This window comes from Mauremys mutica, chromosome 1 (genome assembly GCF_020497125.1).
Source record: "Mauremys mutica isolate MM-2020 ecotype Southern chromosome 1, ASM2049712v1, whole genome shotgun sequence".
Lineage (NCBI taxonomy): Eukaryota > Metazoa > Chordata > Testudines > Geoemydidae > Mauremys > Mauremys mutica.
In genome coordinates this window covers 125,487,586-125,503,680 of record NC_059072.1, presented here as the reverse complement: position 1 = coordinate 125,503,680, position 16,095 = coordinate 125,487,586, and the positions used below count along the sequence as shown (strand labels likewise).

Below are 16,095 nucleotides of genomic sequence, written 5' to 3'. Positions count from 1 at the left end.
TTAAAACACAAACCCTTCAACTGAACGTTGAAAACTGAAGTCTGGCTTTAAAGGATTATACAAAGACACAATTGTGGCATTGGATTTATTCTACCTGCTGTTAGTGTTGGGTGGGCAAATAGCTATAGCTTCCCTGAAGTTATATTCCTGAAACAATTTTGAAGGGGTAACAGAGGGAAGTTTCAAAGTTAACACCCCCTTTGTGATTGATGGTAGTAGTTCACACCTCTCTAGGATGAATACTGCCCCTGACTCTACAACTATGGCCCTACCAAATTCACAGTCCATTTTGGTCAATTTCATGGTCATAGGATTTTAAAAATCGTAAATTTCACGATTTCAGATTTTAAATCTCAAATTTCACACAGTGTTGTAACTGTAGAGGTCCTGATCCAAAAAGGAGAGTGTGTGTGGGGGGGGGAGGGGGTGTTGCGATATTGCTATCCTTACTTCTGCACTGCTGCTGGTGGCAGCGCTGCCGTCAGAGCTGGGCAGCCAGAGAGCGGCAGCTGCTGGCCGGGAGACCAGATTTCACAGTCCGTGACACGTTTTTCATGGCCATGAATTTGGTAGGGCCCTATCCATAACCATGTACTTGCAAAACTCTTGTTGCAGAACCAGTGTGTATCTCATCCATGTAGGCTACGTACACTCCACCTGTGCACCAAGGTGGATCTCAGCTCCATGTGAGCTCCCAACATGCTGCTGTGTAACAGATTTGGAAATGTGGATCCAGATAGAAATGGGTTCATTTAGCACATTACACGTGTGTGGCAGTGGAAGCTACTGCTTAAGTGTAACTTGGGGACAAACGTAGAAAAGAGAGATTCCTACCTACCATAGAGGCGAGGATTTTGACCTTCGGCAGTTCACATTTCTCTCATGTCAAGCTGTCTGCAATCTAAGGCAGGCACCTCTGCGTCTGTCATATTTGGTAAGTTGTCTTAGTTTACCCTAAGGCTTGGAAACTTTAAAAAATAAGCCTAATTACTACAACATGGGTTGGTAAGTGGGAGGCTCACCCATGGAAAGCTCTCTCCTCCCCACTGGCAAGTGTTTTTGTTAAACTGTTTCATAGTTTGAAACAGGATAAAACAATAGTGTCCTTGAAATTAGAAATGTCATTAGCATACAGACTTTCAAGGAGCTAGATGGTGTATACAGATCCATAATTTAGCCTTTTTTGTATTTATGATACCATATCAGAATTATGAATGAAAGTTAGCTTTGAAAGAGGAAAGTAAAACACTTATTTCAAAGAGATGAACTTGTATGTATAGTTCTGTAGATCAGATACAAGCTATAAAACAGAAGACGTTGACACGGCTGATCGTCGCCTCTGGCACCCGGTGCTCTGATGGTGCCGAGCGGGACGGGACTACTGGTGCACCTTGGGCCTGGTGGTACGCCCAAGGCGTCCAAAAGGACCACTGGGCCTGTGCCTGTGCCTCGGTGGGCACATCGGACTTGCGGTCCTGCGCATAATAGCTGTCCGCGCGGGACGACCCTGAAGCGTGTCTGGATGGCCATGGAGGAGCAGAGAGGCCCTGAGCAGAGTCCCTGTCTCTAGCTAGCCTAGCTCTACTCGGCACCGGAGACCGGTACCGGGAGCGAGATCGGGACCTGCGACCAGAACGGTGCCGGGAGGTCGACCGCGATCTTGAGGCTCGGCATAGGGAGCGGCTACGGGAGTCATGGTGCCTGGAGCGGTGCCGGGAGCTGGAGCAGTGCCGAGAATAGCGGGCCGGCGACCGGGATGCCGACCGGAGCCGCGAGTGCGACCGATGCCGAAGAGGAGAACGGTGCTGGGACTGCGAGTGGCGACGGGAGCACCGTCGGGACCTGGAACGTCTGCAGGACCGTGATCTTGAACGGTGCCGGTCTGCTGTGCGACAGAGGGTGGCCGTATCAAGGCCAGCTTGCCTATAGACTGTATCGCCCGCACCGGCAGTGCCGGGGGCGGAGGCAGCGTTGACTGTCATTGAAATCAGATCCCTCGCCGTTGAGAACGTCTCTGGCGTGGACGAGACAGTAAGCTCTACCACAGGTCTAGCCGGGGAGCTGACAGGCACCCGGACTCGATGGCCCTTGTGGGACCGGAATTGACGGTGCCGACGTCGTCGGCGCTGCGGCGGGTGTCGGCGCCGGGCGGTCCGACTTGGACGAGCTTCCTGGCTGCGGTGCAGGTGGCACGGAAGCAGCAGGAGTCTTAGACTCTCGACCTCGGGGAAAGGGAGTGGCGTCGAGCCGGCCTCGGTGCCAGCGACGGGTGGTGCCGAGGAGCCTTGGCCGTACCGGCGCGGTCCGGTGCCGAGGAGGTGCTTCTGCTCGAAGAGTGACCAGCGCTCGGTGCCGAAGGCGGAGGGGTGAGAGCCGCCTCCATGAGGAGCTGCTTTAGCCTAATGTCCCGCTCCTTTTTTGTTCTTGGCTTAAAAGCCTTGCAAATGTGGCACTTAGCTGACAGGTGTGATTCCCTGAGGCACTTCAGACAGAAGTCGTGCGGGTTTCCTGTCGGCATCGGCTTGCGGCAGGCCGAGCACGGTTTGAAACCCAGTGAGCTGAGCATGGGCCCCGGCACCGGGTGCGGGGAAGGGGCTATTCCCCAAACCCCTCTTAACTATATTATATTAAATATACTATAAAGTGATAAACTAAGTTGAACCATATAAAAAGTTTTTAACTATATACACAACAAGGAACGAGAGAACTACGAGTAGCTAGGGAAGTGGAGGTCAGCTAAGCCGCGCTCTACTGTTCCAACGACCGACACGGGTGGTAAAGAAGGAACTGAGGGGCGGATGGGTCGGCAGGGGTATATATCCGGTGCCATAGCGGCGCCACTCCAGGGGGCGCCCAGCCGACCCACCGAGTGTTGCTAGGGTAAAAATCTTCCGACGAACGTGCACGCGGCGAGCACACACCTAATTGGAATCGATATGAGCAAGCACTCGAAGAATTTAAAGATCTTTTTTTCATGGTCATTTTAATACATTTGATCAATTCAAAATAAAAGTTGATATTAAAGTCACATAATACAACTCTTTACTGGACATTTTGAAGTGATGTTAAGGAGAAAACAATGCAAAACTGATACTATATCAGACAAGTCAGTCAGACCATGTATATTTACACAACAAAAAAAACCACCACACACACTATGGTAAAAGAATGTTAAGGTTGCAAAATCAAGCACTCGACAGTTAAGAAATTTCTTGTGCAATCTTAATTCAGCCCCCCTTCTGCATATGTATTATGATACAGCCTTTAATTACATGATCACACACTATTTTTTTTTTCCAGAGAACCCCTGCCTTATTCAATGAAAAAGTAGTTGCTCATTATTTCTTACTAGCACTCTCATTCAATATGTGGACACAAGCACACCATCCAAAACCTGCACTAAATACAAAATTATTAATTTTCTCATAGGCATTTCTATGGGTGGTCTCACTATAATATCAGAATACTTCAAGCATGAATAGATTCATCTTCACAATCTGTCCATGACACTAAGTGGAATTAATATCTTCATTTTACACCTGGAGAACTGAGGTACAGAGATAAAGGACAAAACTGCCAAGTGTTCACTAATTTTGGATGCCCTATTTGAGAAATCTAGGGCCTGATTTTTCAGAGTACAGCCCTTTATATGTTTAAATCACTGTTCCACCCATTTCAGTTGCAGTTGTGAATGCTGAACACTTCGGCAAATCTGTCCCCAGGTATTTCACAATAGACAGTCAGAAAAGAGGAACACATAATTAATGACCATCTGTGAAGATTCTGGTTTAAGTGACTTGCCTGGCATCATACAGGAACTCTGTGGCAGAAAAAGGAATAGAATCCAATTCTTACCTTGACATGTATCAATCAGAACTTCCACCTGCCTAAAAATTCCTAGACGGAGCAACTTTTCACGAGCTTCATGTGATTTTCTCATTACCTATAGAATGAGAGAAGGAATTTGGATTGCACTTTACCAAGGAATCACTGGTACAATGGCTCAATAGCCCAAGGAGATTCATACATCATTGATCGATTTATGTTGTAATGTGTATAGAAGCCCTTCAGAATCTATTCAGGATTTACTTCAATACCCAGATGCAAGAAGATAAGTTAAACAGAGCATCCACCTCAATTTCCTGGTTTTGTTAACTTTGTAATACTGAAACATCCTTGCGTATCAATTTTCTTTAAAACATTTTTTAAAAAGGAAAAAACCCTTCTGAAGCATATCAGAGTTGACAAGCTAAGATCTTAATGTCTCATTTGGATTCCTTATGTTTATCAATTGACTATACATTAATGTTAATTATTGAATTGAGTACTTGGAGAAGGAACTAGATATAAAGAACAAACAAGGACTTATCTACAAAAGGAAACTGATCAGCAGAACTGTTATATACCAGTCACTGTGGTCCCCAACCTTTTCGTCTGGAAGGACCGTGTCGGCGGTCAAGTACCTGCCAAAATGCCGCCGAATTTCGGCAGCGACGCCTCTCGATGAAGTCGCTTGTCAGCAGCAAGCGATGTCATCCAGAGGCATCGCCGCCAAAATGCTGCCGAATTTCGGCGGATGCTTGACTGCCGGCCAGGATGCGGGAGCACTTAGATGCCCCCGCGGGCGCGTTGGGGACCCCTGGTTATATACAATGTTGCAGCAGTGTTGGTCCCAGGATATTAGACACACCAGGTGGGTGACGCAGTATCTTTTATTGGACTAATTCTCTTGGTGACTGAGATAAGCTTTTGAGCTTACAGGACCTGAAGAAGAGCTCTGTGTAAACTCGAAAGCTTGCCTCTTTCACCAACAGAAGCTGGCGCAAAAAAATAAATTACCTCAGCAGAACTCTAGCAATATAAAGGTGGGCAGCAGCAATGAAAGCTTCCCCACATTGTCCTGCCAACCTTATTCTAGACCAGTGGGTCTCAAACTTTTTTTTTTTTTTTTTTTTACACACACACACACTGGTGACCCCTTTCACATTGCAAGCCTCTGAGTGAGACCCCCTCTAATAAGTTAAACACACTGTTTAATATATTTAACACCATTATAAATGCTGGAGGCAAAGCGCGGTTTGGGGTGGAGGTTGACAGCTCGCGACCCCCCATGTAATGACCTTGTGACCCCGAGGGGTCCCGACCCCCAGTTTGAGAACCCCTGTTCTAGACAGACATCTACTCAAGAGTGAGAGAATATCCATACTGATTCAGACTTCAATCCCAGCTGACAATGCCACCAAAGTGCTAACTCTGATAGCTGATGTCTTTTCTTTTTAAAGAACTGAATACAACTACATAACATAAGTACATAATAAAGTGTGATTCCACTCTGAAAAGTGACTGAAGAAACATCATGGTGTTCTGTGTATGGCAGGAGTGGGCAAACTACTGCCCGCGGGCCAAATCTGGCCCGCCAGCCATTTTAAGCCCACTCTTGAGGTTCCGCTGGGGAGCAGGCTCTGGGGTTTGCCCCGCTCCAGCTGGAGAACAGGGTTGGGGGCCGCTCCACGGGGCTCCTGGAAGCGGCGGCATTACCCCTTCCGGCCCCTCCGGTGCTCCAACTGAGAAGGGACATGGCGCTGCTTCTGGGAGCCACTTGAGGTAAGCACCACCCGGAGCCTGCACCCCTGAGCCTCTCCCCACATGCCAACCCCCTGCCCCAGTCCTGATCCCCCTCCCACCCTCCAAATCCCTCAGTCCCAGCCCAGAGCACCCTCCTATACCCCAAACTCCTCATCCCGAGAGCCCACCCCCAGCTGGAGCCCTCCCCCTGTACCCCACTCCGCTGCTCCAGCTCGGAGCCCACTCCTGCACCCTGAACTCCTCCCCAATTTTGTGAGCATTCATGGCCCGCCCTACAATTTCTATTCCCCGATGTGGCCCTTGGGCCAAAAAGTTTGCCCATCCCTGGTGTATGGTATCATCTCAGTTTATAGGAAAACAATTTTTCAATCAGTTCTGCACATTCAACCTGATCTGAAAGTCAAACTGGGTTTTTCTTTCTTGGGAATCATCAGCGATAGCAAAGACACTGCAGACTAGTAGCACAAGTGACAAGAGGCTGGGCTGATGGGATACCCCTAACTTTATCACCTAATTTTCTTTAAAAAAAAAACTACATTTGGCTTGTAGGTTTACTCATCTAATTAGTACCTGTAAGTGCTTGGTAAATTTTTCAAGTCTGGAGTCTTTTGCAGAGCATATGCCACTCACTACAATACTTACATCAATGAGGTTTTTAGCCTTGAAAAGGTCACCAATTTCATACATGATAATGTCATCTTTAGTCCTTCCAAGTCCATCAAAGTGTACATGCTGGACCACCACCTAAACATAAGATGACTATTAACAACACAAAATTAAAACCACTTAGACACAAATACTGTAGTCTGACTGAAGGTACAAGAATATAGGATTCACTTGTGAATTAGTATTAATTTATAATATCAGGGAGCAATACAATCATCAATCCTGGCTTGTAGTTAATTATTTCCATTAACAAGAATTACGTTGAAAAACAGGTTTCCTAACTCCAGATCAAGAACTAATTGCAAGAAAAGACTACGTTAAGAGTCCATAGCTACTAAGATTTTAGTGACAGATGTTTATGAAGAAGTCAGTCATTGGCTAAAACCATATGATCTTGAACACAAGACCTAAACATATCGTTGTCTGTGTACTTCCTTCACCATTTACACTTAATAGCAGAGTTTAAATATACAGTCAAAAATAAGTCTCAAATACTTGAGTAAATATTAAACATTCCATCACCATCTGAACATTATAAACTAAGACACATAGCAAAGTCTACAATACTACAAGATACTAACTGATTTCTTTTTTAAAACTCAAATTCTTTTTTTATCTATATAGCAGAGTACTGTAGCTAGTTTATCTAATGCACTCTATTGATTAAATCTGCCTCATTTTCTCCAACCTTTTCAGTACACAACTTTGGGACTTATTACTCACTGCCAAAAATCAAAAACAAAAACAAAAAATCTCCCAAAATGATTAGATGCTCCTTTTTCTAATAAAATAGAAGATAGTTGCAACCTACCATCACTGGCAACATGACAATAATAAATTGGTGTGCACATGTAATGGAATTAAAAAAAATTATTATGGAAAGAGACTTCATTACCAAGCTTCCAGTGGGAGTGACTATGAACAAAGTCAAGGAAAGGAAACATCTTTAAAAATGAGGGCATTATGAGATTCTCTTCTTTGCTGTGTTGTTAAACATATTAAAATGTATTTAACAACATCTTTTGTAGGAAAAACAAGGTTGATAAAAAGTGATTATCTTTTTATTTTAATTGGATTTGATTTAAATTGAACAGTTTTTTTTAAATAAACCTATTTAAAATTAAGTATGAAACTGACAAGCTATGTTAAGGCTAGGCTTGGCAGAATTAGATTTTTTTTTTAAAATAATTTCAGTGGATAATATCTTGTTTATTTTTAAGTTTTTAAAATATTTTTGTCAATTTAAATGTTTACGTAGCAGGAAATTATGGAGGGCAAGACAATTATTTAATGACAGTAGATGCTGAGATTCTAAAAAGTTAAAGTTTTATAATTGTTCAAACACAAATTGTCAACATCACATTTATATATACACAAAGTAAACATCCTTAAATCAAACTTTATTATGTTGAACAAGAAGCATTTTTCTTACTATATCCAACTGCACATTTATCATCGATGGAAATATTTCTCGTTGGTTTGTGTGTATGGTGAAATCAATGTTCACCAACATTTACCAATAAAAATCTAACACCTCCAAACCTCATTAACGCCTTAAATTAAACAGTAGATTTGCATGCCAAGTTTTAAAGAAAGTCAGACACTGAACTGCTGGATGCCACTGGCTAAGCACCTGGAACCAGAGTTTATTGATGTGCTGAATCAACTTTTGACCACAATAGCCTCAGTCTACTGCATGTGCAGAGAATATATTTTTTTGTTTCAGTTTGTTCAACTGAACTAGTTGAATAACTAGTTCATTCAAAGATAAGAAACCAACTGGGAGCTGAAAAAGAAGGAAAGCTTGTTTTCCTCATTCAATCTATGAATAAAGCTAGGTGTGAAAGGATGAAATCTACTAGTTCCAAAATCTTGAAGAACATGGTTGCCAGAAACAATTAGTTCAATTCACTAACTACAGATAATGAAGGCTATGATTTAGTCACAGAGATCACAGAAGTCACAGATTCCGTGACTTCTAGCGACCTCTGTGACTTCAGCCTGCAGGGGTCAGGAGCTGCAGGGTCCCCTGCTGCCCGCAGAGGGAGGGAACTGAAGGGTACCCCTGCCGCCTCTGGAGGCCCCCAGAGTTCCAAGGAACCCCTGAGCTCCTGGCTGCAACAGCAGCCCTGAAGGTGCAAACTGCAAGGGAATCACCCCCATAGCTTCCAGCGGTGGTGGGCAGCAGGGAAACCCAGGGCTGTGGACAGCCGGGGCACCCCACAGCTCCTGGCCCCCGCAGGGGAATCCCTGAGCTGCAGGGGCACCCTGCAGCTCCTGGCCCCTGTGGGCAGACCCCTGGAGCTTCAGGTGGCAAGGGTACCCTGCAGCCCCCTGCTGCTCCCAGCCATGGGCAGTGGGGGACCCTGGGGCTCTGACACCCAACCAACAGTTGGGCCCCCAGAGCTGCTGCACAGCTGCCCAGCTGTAGGCAGTGTGGGGACCTGCAGATCCCCATTTTGTCACAGATATTTTTAATAAAAGTCACGGACAGGTCATGGCTTCTGTGAATTTTTCTTTATTGCCTGTGACCTGTCCGTGACTTTTACTGGAAATTCCATGACAAAATCTTAGCCTTACAGATAATATTTTGTTTAATATATCAGTTTTAAATGTAAAACATGTTTGGCTAAACTTTGATAAAAGTGCTTGTTACATAAGAAATTTATTTAAAAAAAATTGTGCATTTAATTGAATTTCCATCTAAATAGAGCTTGACACAAATCAAGTAAAAAATTAACCATTTTACATAACAATATAAAAGTTAAGAATCTGAATAAATGTAAGGTAAGTTATATACAGTAATTGCTTAAATAAATATGTACAGATAGTGCAGCCTCCTGGTTAGCAAAAAGCAGCACCGAATTCAGTATGAAAGCTATATTTAGTTGCAATTCAGCATGTTTTAATAGTTATCAACCAATAAGAATCAACTTTTTATTAGGAAAAGAACTAAAGTACAAATGCAAAACATGATTAAAATCTTTAAATTACTTTAATCACTGTTTGCCTATTTAAATCACTGATTTAAAACAATCCAATGTAAGTGTATATACTCGTTCGTAAGCCGAATTTTTTTTTTTTTTTTTTTTTTTTTTTTTTAAGTAAAAAAGGGAAGCACCAGAGAAAGGGGTCAGCTTATGAACGGGTAGAGAGGGAGAGGTGGGACACAGCCCCTCCCCCCCAACAGAGGGGGCAAGGAGAGGCAGCAGAGCCAGAAGAGAAGAGGCGGGGCCAGAGTCTCTCTGGCCACTGCTCTCCCTGCAACCTTCCAAGCAGCTACAGCTCCCAGGCTGGCAGGCTGAAGCTGTGCTTCTCAGCCCCTCCCCCCAGAGCACGCTGCGGCCACGCCACCCAGCCCGGCCCGCCGGAGCACGCTGCGGCCACGCCACCCAGCCCGGCCCGCCGGAGCACGCTGCGGCCACGCCACCCAGCCCGGCCCGCCGGAGCACGCTGCGGCCACGCCACCCAGCCCGGCCCGCCGGAGCACGCTGCGGCCACGCCACCCAGCCCGGCCCGCCGGAGCACGCTGCGGCCACGCCACCCAGCCTGCTGGAGCAGCTCCAGCCAGGCCAGAGATATCCTCCCCTGGCCCTCCCCAAAAAAGGTGAGAAGGGATGGGATGGGGAGAGTGTGGGGGGTCCTGGGCTAGGGTTATGTGCGGGGTGGTCACAGGGGTTACTCCCCTGACCCCCAGCTTTTCCCCTCCACCAAAAAACATTTCCTCACCAGTTCCTGTCCCAGCCCATCAGGGTAAGCAGCTGGCATGCCGGGGCACTTTGTTTACTTAGGTTTACCTCCATGCCTGCAAACACTCGAGGTAAACAAACCATCTCAGCCCACCATGATGGCCTGGGAACCAAAGTTTGTTGACCCCTGAATTATAGGGTCGGCTTATGAATGGGTCATAAAATTTTTCCATTTTTACTTATCCATCTTGGGGGTGGTTGGCTTATGATTGAGTATACACGGTAATAACAAAGGAAACCAGACATTACTGGATTCATTTTCTTCTTTTATATCTCAAATACTGGTTTGGGATATTCCCTACAAATAAAAGATTTAAATAAATAAATAAATGAACAAACGAACAAATGAACAAACCATTCACATCCATTGATTAGGAACTCACATCTTTGTTTTCAAGGACTTCCTGCTTGGCTTCAGGTTCAACTTCAACTAGTTCAGGTTCATCTCCTAAAGCACCAAAGTCAGACCCACTCACGGGAAGAGGCTCCAGACTCTGAATAAAATATATACACAAAATAATCTGTATTTTCTATTTAATACATTAAGTATTTTGTACCACATCTGAGAGATTTTTCCTTGTGAGGAAAATTCTCAACATTGAGCCCATCATATTATAAGGAATGACAATTCCATAAATAGAAGAGAGAAAATACTGGGCATTACATTTATGTATTTGTACAGTATATATTTGCTGAAAGTTTTCCTATATATTGAATAATTTCCATGTTGAGAGTATCTTATTAAAGAAAACAATATACAGTAAGTTATGTCTGCCCAGAAAGTACAGTATGTTTCTTTAAATCTCTACACAGTTTTGCACAAGAACAAGTTCCTTTCCTTTGTAAAATTTCAAAATATTCACCAGCCCTTCAAAAATACTTGTATAATTCAAATTTTTAATAGGCGTATACGCTTCCGTCAGTTGTCTTATTTTTTCACTATGTGAAGTGATAAGCAAAATTAAAGATATCAGAACATTTGGTTTAGGTGCCAAATGTCCAGAAAGAAAACAGGTTTTTCAGCATGTTACTTTGTTGTGTGGCTTAAATCTTTTTAGATTTGCAAACACAAGGTTTTCTTCCTATCACCAGTTCTCTGAACATCATTCTAAGAACATGACTCAACAATGTTGGAGTCTGCTTTTGAGATTAAAAGGTAAGTCAGTTCATTCAGTTTTCCAACTAAAAATGGGTTTGTTTGCTATAGCTTACAGCATTATGAAATAAGAACAATAAAAACTTCACAAAGTCATGGAGTACCCTCTTACAGTACTGCTGCTATCAGACTTCAGCAACAATCTCTTTGGCAAGGTCACCAGCAGAGTATACGCTGCATCGCTTCAGGGAGAAGCTATTTTTTTGCAACATAGGAAATGTCATACTGCACCAGACCCAAAGTCCAGCTTCAGTGTCCTGTCTGAGGTTTCAGAAGACTGCAGTAAGGAGAAGTGGGATAATACACCCCCATGTTAGGTCTTATTCTGATCTCTACCAGAGATTTGCTTAAACCCTTAAGTATGAGGCTTAATATCCCCTTCAAAATTTGGATAATTATGACAACTCTGGATATTCTTGATATCCATACAAATGTTCAATCATTTTTAGAATCTTACTAAGTTCTTGGTCTCAGTAACTTCCTGTAACAATAAATTCCACTAATTACATATTGTGTGAAAAGATATATGCTTTTATCAATTTAAAATTTACCATCTTTTCATTTCACTGATTATTACGTTAGGGTTCTGGAACCAGAACGAAAAATACAAGCTAGGGCAACATATGCTGAAATTATAGTATTCTATGACTTACCCAATATGTTAGCCAACGGCTCTGTTTTTGTGCATATTAGGCAACTTGAATCTAGGTGTGGTACCTTAACTCCGAGTTTCTTGACTTAGAATCATAGAACTGAAGGTGGCCTACAGAGATCACTGCACTCATGGCAGGACTAAGTATTATCTAGACCATCCCTGACAGGTGTTTGTCTAACCTGCTCTTAAAAATCTCCAAAGATGGAGATTCCACAACCTCCTTAGCCAATTTATTCTAGTGCTTAACCACCCTGACAGTTAGGAAGTTTTTCCTAATGTCAAACCTAAACCTCTCTTGCTGCAATTTAAGCCCACTGCCTCTTGTCCTAGCCTCACAGGTTAAGAGCCACCATTTTTCTCCCTCCTCCTTGTAACCACCTTTTATGTACTTGAAAACGTATGTCCCCTCTCAGTCTTTTCTTTTCCAAACTAAACAAACCCAAGTTTTTAAATCTTCCCCCATAGGTTATGTTTTCTAAACCTTTAATCATTTTTGTTGCTCTTCTCTGGATTTTCTCCAATTTGTCCACATCTTTCCTGAAACATGGCACTCAGAACGGGACACAATACTCCAGTTGAGGCCTAATCAGCATGGAGTAGAGCAGAAGAATCATTTCTCATGTCTTGCTTACAACACTCCTACTAACAGATCCCAAAATCATGTTCACCTTTTTTTGCAGTGGTGTCACATTGGTGACTCATATTTAGCTTATGGTCCACTATGACCCCCAGATCCCTTTCCGTAGTATTACTTCCTAGGTAGTCATTTCCCATTTTGTAGGTGTGCAACTGATTGTTCCTTCCTAAATGAAGTGCTGTGCATTAGTCCTCATTGAATTTCATCCTATTTACTTCAAACCATTTCTACAGGTTGCCCAGATCAGTTTGAATTTTAATCCTATTCTCCAAAGCACTTGCAACCCCTCCCAGCTTGGTATCATCTGCAAACTTTACTCTTGTACTCTCTATGCCATTATCTAAAACTTCCAAATGCTATTCAGAAAAGCCAAATATTTTAATGACTTTTATAGTTTTGGGAACACCAGTGGAAATATATGAAAGACTGCTGTGTGGAAAAAACAAACAAAACCACTTTGCATAAAAGCCGCAGCCCCCGCTCCCCATTCTTCTATGATCTCGGTCCTTTAGATTTATTATTATACATCACCAGTTCCCGTTTTCAGATCACAGAAAGAGAGGTGGTAACAGCCATAGCCAAAAGGTGTGCGACAGCAGACCCTAATCAGAGGCACTTTCGAGAAGGAAGAAAGGATCTGGACAGAAACCCTTCCTGAGGAAATCGGTGTGAAGAGCAAAGCCAGACACTGGGTGGGGGTGCCTATTCACCGTATCAGTCCCTCCCGCCTCCTGGCGCAGCCAAATGTCCGCAGTTCTGCAAGAAAGGCTGCCACCCAGAGCTGGTGTGTCTGACACCTCCCTACCCCACATCTCCAGGGGTACACGCCCCCTCTACAGACCCACACAGGGAGTGTGTGAAATATTTCAGGTTAACTCCCCTGCTGTGCAGTTTGCCTCCCACCAGTAGCTGCGTATTATCGCCTAGGACGACAAATTTATAACAGCAGCATTTTTGTAATCGCGGCATCAGTGACGCTGCGACTCTACCAATCGTAGCGCATATTGAAACCACCAATGACGGCACGATGCCATTTAGTAAACATACTCACAAGAATCCTAAACTGCACCGGACCCCTGCTCGAACTGCGCGGTCCCACGCTATAAGCAAAACCGCACTATACAGGTGTGCGTTCAAGCAGGGGTCTGCCATACTTGTAATTTTATTTATAACACCACTTGTAAATGTTCAATCATTGTAATGATATGTAGATTCATTTTAGTTCAAACGAGTTTGTAAAAAAACTAAAACAAGTTCATATGGGGTCTGGGGCGGGAAAATCATTAATCCGCCATTGGCCATTGGGCAGTGACTCCACGCGGGGCAGGGGCCCCACTGCTGCGGCCGGTCACTGACACGCGTGGGGGGGAGAATCCGCCGCCCCAGGCCCACGCTCACAGGGAACCGCCCCAGGCCCGTTGCTGGAGGCGGGGCGGGGCAGCCCCACCCCGCAGGGCCCCCCGCTCGGGATGAAGCCGCAGCCCGCGGGGAAGGGGCAGGGAGGCCCCCGGGGACCAAGGTTCCCCCGCGCTGCTCCCGCGCTCAGCGGCCCCCGCCAGGCCCGGCCCGGCCCCGCTCCCGAAGGTCGCGCCAGCGGGCGCGGCTCCGGCTCCTCGTCCTCCGCCCCGGGGCCCCGCGCGCCAGCGCCCTCACCCGCGCGTGCACCGTCCCCATGGCCGCCGCGCCGCCGCCGAGCGGGGAGAGCCGCGGTCCCACAGCGAGGGCAGCGCGCGGCGGTCAGCACCAGGCCCGCGGCACGGAGGCGGCCATGACACCCCGGCGGCCTGCCCCGCCCCCGCCGGCTCTTATTGGCCAGCGGAGCTGAAAGGGGCGGGGCAGGCAGTGAGGTTCCCGGATGGGGCGGGTGCTAGGAAGCCCCGCCCACACGAAGGGAGGGGGAGGAGGCAGGCGGTAGAATGGGCCAAGTGCCAGTCCCGGGGGGGGAGCGGGGAGCGGTCTGTCTGCACGTGACCGCTGGGGGGAAGGAGGCGTCTCGCCTGAGCTCACCTCACCCCCCCCCCTGGCCGGGCACAGGCCGCGCGCGACGAAGAGAGAAAACGCTGCTAGAGGCGGACGCTCCAGTGACAGTGTGTGGGGCTATTCGTGGCCAGTTCTTCCAGCTCATGAAGCTGTTTGAAGTTGGAGGATCACCAGCTAGTACAAGATACCGCTTCCCTGGTGACTGTGTAGGACAGAGGTTATTTTAGGATATAGCGTGTGGGTTGTACTTATGGGTCTTGAAGAGTCTGTATCCAAATACATTATTCCTTTTGAGAGGCAACCGTGAATGTGGACACCTCACAGAATAGTTTACCTTTAAGCAAGACTGTAAAATAAAGTATTCAGAAAGAGTCCATGATGCTTGTATGGAAGCTTTTGATTGCCTCTCTCTTGCTGCACTTTTAAACCAACAGTTTCTTTGTGTTCATGGTGGACTTTCACCAGAAATAAACACACTAGATGACATTAAGAGACTAGTTGAGCTGAAGAATAGACTAGCAGAGGAACATACTGGCGAAAGCAGCAGCCGCACTCACTCGCACACATTCAGTCTCGCTGCATCATGGAAGTGCTACCTTGTGCCGGTAAAATGTAAAAAAGCTTTTAGGCAGGGCCGGATTAACCTTTTGTGGGCCTGGCCCCAAACATTTGTGGGCCCCCATGGAGGCAATGGAGCATGGCATGGGGAGGTCAGTCCCCAGAGCAAGGGGCCAGCCAGAGGCAACGGGGCAGGGCATGGCAGGGGCAGTCCTGTTCCGCCCAATGCGAGGGCACTATTTACAAACCGGCAGTTGCCAGACACAGTGGCCTGCCTGGCCCTGTGCTGCCAGCATGCCCCTTCCCCTTGGGGGTGGGCCGTGCTACACAGCCCCCACCCTGACTCCCTGTGGCCAAAACCCTGCAGGCCCAGTGCCCCCCCAACCCACCCACAAATGCACAGCACCCTGCACACCACCCCTGTCCACAGCCTCACAACTGCCCAGCACGCCCCAGAGAACCCCCACTCCCTAGTGCCCCAACACACACACATCTTCCCTGCCCTTTCACAGCCCAGGACTCCCCCTCCCCCAGGCTCCCCCCTGACCCACTCCCCCAAGCACAGGCGCCAGCTTTCCCTGGTGCCAGTGGGTAGTTGTACCCCCCCCCGGCCCTGCCCTGACTCCAGCCCTACCCCGCCTCCATTCCAACCACTTCCCCAAATCCCTGGCCCCGCCTCTTCCCCAAGCACGCTGCATTCCCTCTCCAGCACTGGGAGATGAGGGTGGGGGGAAGTGGGCATGCGGCATGCTCTGGGGAGGAGGTGGAGCTGAGGCAGGGTAGAGAGCTGCTGGTGGGTGCAGATCACCCACCACTTTTTCCCCATAGGTGCTTCAGCCCCAGAGCACCCACGGAGTCAGCGCCTGTGCCCCCAAGCCCTCCCTCGCGGCTGCACTCACCTGACCTGCTAGGAGGCAACTGTCTGCTGGGCTGAGCTGGCAGCACAGCCAAGGACGGTCGCACAGGCACAGAAAATTTATCAGATTCCTTAAAGACTTGAATGCAGAAATATGGAGATTTGCATTGCCATTTACAAGTTTGGTAGCTGAGTGCGGGAATGTTCCTTCTACAATTTATTTTTCAAATTGGAAAGGTGAACCGTGCGTTT

At 46.5% G+C, this 16,095-nt stretch overlaps 1 protein-coding gene across 1 annotated transcript in view; it reads right to left on the bottom strand.

Moving 5' to 3' along the window:
- Positions 1 to 14,252, bottom strand: part of SAMM50 (SAMM50 sorting and assembly machinery component) — a 41,705-nt gene extending 27,453 nt beyond the window's left edge. Inside the window, exons 1-4 of the mRNA XM_044994731.1 lie at positions 14,103 to 14,252; positions 10,385 to 10,495; positions 6,229 to 6,330; positions 3,856 to 3,943 (exon numbers count right to left, since the gene is read on the bottom strand). Of these exons, the coding sequence (XP_044850666.1) occupies positions 3,856 to 3,943; positions 6,229 to 6,330; positions 10,385 to 10,495; positions 14,103 to 14,123 (322 nt within the window). The 5' untranslated portion in view covers positions 14,124 to 14,252. The remainder of the gene's footprint in view (positions 1 to 3,855; positions 3,944 to 6,228; positions 6,331 to 10,384; positions 10,496 to 14,102) is intronic.
- Positions 14,253 to 16,095: the final 1,843 nt, after the last annotated feature.